Here is a 4,000-nt window from a genome sequence, read left to right on the forward strand (position 1 = left end):
TTCAATAAAAATACTCTAAAGTAATTTCTAATAAATCAAAAAATATCTTTAGTTTTGGTTATAAATTAGCCTATTTCATATACTTTTCTTACATTTCACACTTCAGGTTCTGAAATCATAAGCTGGAAGTTTCAAAGTTGTTGGATAAAACCATGGTTCCAGACCTTAGGGTGTGACAAATCAAGCTTGATCCAAGACCAACCAGCAGACTAAATGAAAACATTCCAACAAGCGCCCAGAAGACATTCCCCATGTCAACGGAGGATTGAATATCATAATTCACCACAACAAAATTTATATTTAGCCTTTGCTTACTTGTCTTTAAAAACTCAGCAAAAACAAACATAGATTGTTAACAAAGGCTCTTATGTTTCTCATACATAAAACCTAATTTCAAATGCTAACTAGTTGTATGGGGCCCATAAGAGGATTATAATTTCTCTCGGAAATTTAAGTTAGTTTCTTTATCTATATTAGATTCAGCACTCCTATCTCCCAACTACATACCTAACAAACTAAGAAGTAAAAATGTTTACCTTTCTAGAAATCACCAACCAAAAGTATTTAACATATCATGAAATGATCTTATCTAAGGGTCAAGTGGCTGCCTTGATTAAAATGTTGAAATCTCTCTAGGCAAGGATCAAAATTTTGGTAGAGCCAATAGTTGCGACATTAATTCAAGGGTGTTTCGTCGATGGAAAAGCCTGATTCATGAGATTACATGTGCAAGTGTGCGGGAAAACATATGGTATTGGACATATTTGAGGATGATGGGCACCCACTTCCATTACATCTATATCTCAATTTGTTTACTACAATCGATTACGTACAAGAGACTTGTAATTTGTGAGAGCTCATTACGAAATATTGGGGTTTGGTACCAATCTTTGACCACTTCGGGTTCATAAAACAAAAAGTGAAATCACACAATCTGATAGTGTTCTAGCTTGTCTCATATCTATATAGGATTCATACTCCATGGTGTCGGTCAACAAAACTTGAAGAGAACACTCTCCCCATTTCCCTAATTAAATACCATTACTTTATTTAGTAGTGTATTAAAAAAGTTTGTTTTGTACTCTGGAAATGAAATCTGATATGTCCATGTTTCAAGGACCAACCGGCACAGACTTGTTATGTATGGGTCGTCGTCTTCTCACGTGGGAATAATCCATAGTAAAGAACTGAGACATGTCGGCCCCCTCCATCCATTCCTTCATTGTTCCACCTCTTCCACGCCTCAGGCCCGGTTCTTTGTCACATGGCTTGCCTAGACAAGTCACATTAACAATCAGACATGAATATCTAAATAGATAAATAACAATATAAACCAACTTTAAGAAAGATTGCTTGGTCGTTTCAAATTTATCGCATTACACTTCTCTGTAGGTTTCTAGATTGTTTTATACAATTATACATTTAACAAATGATCTTCTAGTTTCACTTTTAGGCCTCTAATAAATGCTCCACAAATTAGAAAAGGATCTACCTTTGAAGGTTGACACTATGCTATTCAGCTAAACTTGTACGTGTATGCTCTATTAATGTCAGGAAAATAAAATTAATAATAAAATAAAATCAGTATCATATGAGCCATTAGAAGTCGGTTTTGAAGAAGTGAAAGAACTGCAGGCTACTATTACTCCTATCGCAAAGAACTGGTATTATAAGCACTAAGATTTATCAGTTTGGACTGCGGTCAATTCAACTAAATAACAAAAACTACAATTGTTAACTACTGCATGCTAGTGTTACTGCTATGAACTCTTAATTCTGACAAGAAATGAAACTTTGTGGGTGGTATCTCAAGGGCCTGGAACTAGGTAGCAATGATCAGAATTTGCTATTTTATTGCTCTAGAAGTTCAAAATGAAGAGAAAAAAGGAAGCAAGAAAATAGTTGATGTTGAAAGAATATTCATGTCCTGGACAGTAAGGATATCCTCACAACCCACATAATCAAGCTGTGTGAGACACAATGTTGTGCATTCAGAACACTTAAATGGCTTAGGACATGTTTGACAACACAACGTGGTTCAGTTTCCAGGTTCAACATTGAAAGTTATCCAGGCCATTTTTTAAGTGGGGGAGATGCATGCAATTTTGACAATGTAATCATGGCTCAGCCTGTGGCTTGGATTGAAATGAAATATGCTACTTAGACTACATGAAGGAGTTGATTAAGTTTTCAAGCTAGCTTTTCGTTGATAGGGTGGGATTCTTGTAACATGTATAATTTTGATCAGTGGTCACCTGAAAAATCTGCCTTTTTCTTGTGGTGCTGAGACATGGAATCTTTTTCTCCATCTCTTTTCACCTGTTCTCCAGGAAAATGAAGAAAACTAGAATCAAAGAAAAGGAAAAAGTGAAAATGTTCTTTTTTTATATTTTTTTTTCAGGTCCATTGTAGACTGTTTTCAGTTTGTGCAACAGAATCTTACAGTTGCTACCTGAATGAGTCTGAGCTTCCTTGGCATTTTAGAGAAAGAATGCTGCTGCAGATCATAGGCATCTCCAAGGTGCTGAGAAATAAGATCATCATGGGCTGCTTGAACAGGCAAAGAAATAAGATCAACAACATGAATATGTGTTTGTGTGTGTGTGTGTGTGTGTGTGTGTGAGTGAGAGAGAGAGAGAGAGAGAGAGATTACCTTGCCCATGCCATGGTTGCAGCTGAATTTGGAGAGAAGCACAGGGAGTCAGCAAAATTAAGAGGCCAATACATAGCATAGTGATGACTATCAGTTCCATTGCTTCCTTCCTAGGAGACTTACATGAGAGATTTTCTTCTGTGGGCTTCGGTTCGATTTTATATCAAGCAAAGAGGAGGGGAACAACCCTAAAGCTAGCTATGAGAAAGACAGCAAGCATACACAAAGCACAAAAAACAGAATTCCAAAACATTTGTACGGATAAATCTATATTTAACTTCCTTTTTAGGAGCCTTCACGCTATTTGGGTTGGTTTTGTCACGTTCTAGTAGATGGGGTCCCTGTTCTGTATTTTATAACCATGTCTGCACATATCTCCATCAATACGTACAGTATATATGTTAATATCATTTAAGGAAGAACAACTGCCCAACTACTCCAATGGAAAAAGATAATCTCATCATGATGTTCCTCATTGGCATTATCGTCACAGGACCCATGTTTTCCTTAGCTTTGAACATGCAATCCAGCATATTAACTACGGAATAATTCAATTGGTCAGTTATGTTCTTCCTGCTTAAGTGAGCTTATATTCCACATTCCTATTGCCCATCAAGGAAACATTTTTTCGTAGGCCCCCACTCTCGAGGTCGGTTGCTGAATTTTTGTGCGAGGCCATAAAGTTAACATCAAGATCCACGGTCTTTGGCGACTAATCAAATTTAAAATTAGAAATTAACAACAGGCAGGAGTGCTAGCTTGTAAGAGAGACAGTCTCTTTTTCACCAACTGATGCAAATTGAAAAACATAAATAAATAAATAAATAATCAAAGAAACAGGTGTTAATGTATTACATTAGATTGACAATTAACTTTAAAGATTATTAATTCGAGACTACTTTATTACATGAATCTTACACTGAAATGTTCATAATGAAGATAGAATTTATAAAATCAGATAAGTAGGTTTTGAGTTCTAAATTAGAACATAATAATCACATTAAATACATGATGCAGTCATATTTGGGCTTTAATAGGTGAGCTATGAACACTTGAAAACAACCACAAGTGATGGTGCCCTCAAATGCATAGGAAAGTGGGAAAACAGTTTGGAAGTTTGAACATCCATCAACAAAACAGTTAAGCATTTTCCTTCGGAAAATCTTAAAAAATGTTAAAAATTTTCTATTTTTTTCTAGAATATAATTGGGTATGCATAAAGACCTATGGTTTGGGTATAAAAGGATTTGAAAAACCTCATTTTATTTGTGTGAAATAAGAAAAACCATTGAAAATCTATAGGCAAGTATTCTGCACTAGTTCTGAAAACTCCAAAATTAAGATCGT

The 4,000-nt window shown here is 35.5% G+C and overlaps 1 protein-coding gene across 2 annotated transcripts; it reads right to left on the reverse strand.

Moving 5' to 3' along the window:
- Positions 1 to 876: 876 nt before the first annotated feature.
- LOC117925419 (probable root meristem growth factor 8) lies at positions 877 to 2,761 on the reverse strand. Of its 2 annotated transcripts, none has more exons than XM_034844431.1 (4): positions 2,654 to 2,761; positions 2,453 to 2,547; positions 2,256 to 2,319; positions 877 to 1,273 (listed from the first exon to the last, which is right to left on the reverse strand). In XM_034844431.1, exons 1-4 carry the CDS (start codon positions 2,751 to 2,753, stop codon positions 1,113 to 1,115), a joined length of 420 nt encoding a protein of 139 aa, XP_034700322.1. In that variant the 5' UTR covers positions 2,754 to 2,761; the 3' UTR covers positions 877 to 1,112. The 2 variants fall into 2 exon arrangements, with proteins under 2 accessions (XP_034700322.1, XP_034700315.1); XM_034844424.1 differs by having other exon boundaries at positions 2,444 to 2,547.
- Positions 2,762 to 4,000: the final 1,239 nt, after the last annotated feature.

Source organism: Vitis riparia, chromosome 1 (genome assembly GCF_004353265.1).
Source record: "Vitis riparia cultivar Riparia Gloire de Montpellier isolate 1030 chromosome 1, EGFV_Vit.rip_1.0, whole genome shotgun sequence".
NCBI lineage: Eukaryota > Viridiplantae > Streptophyta > Magnoliopsida > Vitales > Vitaceae > Vitis > Vitis riparia.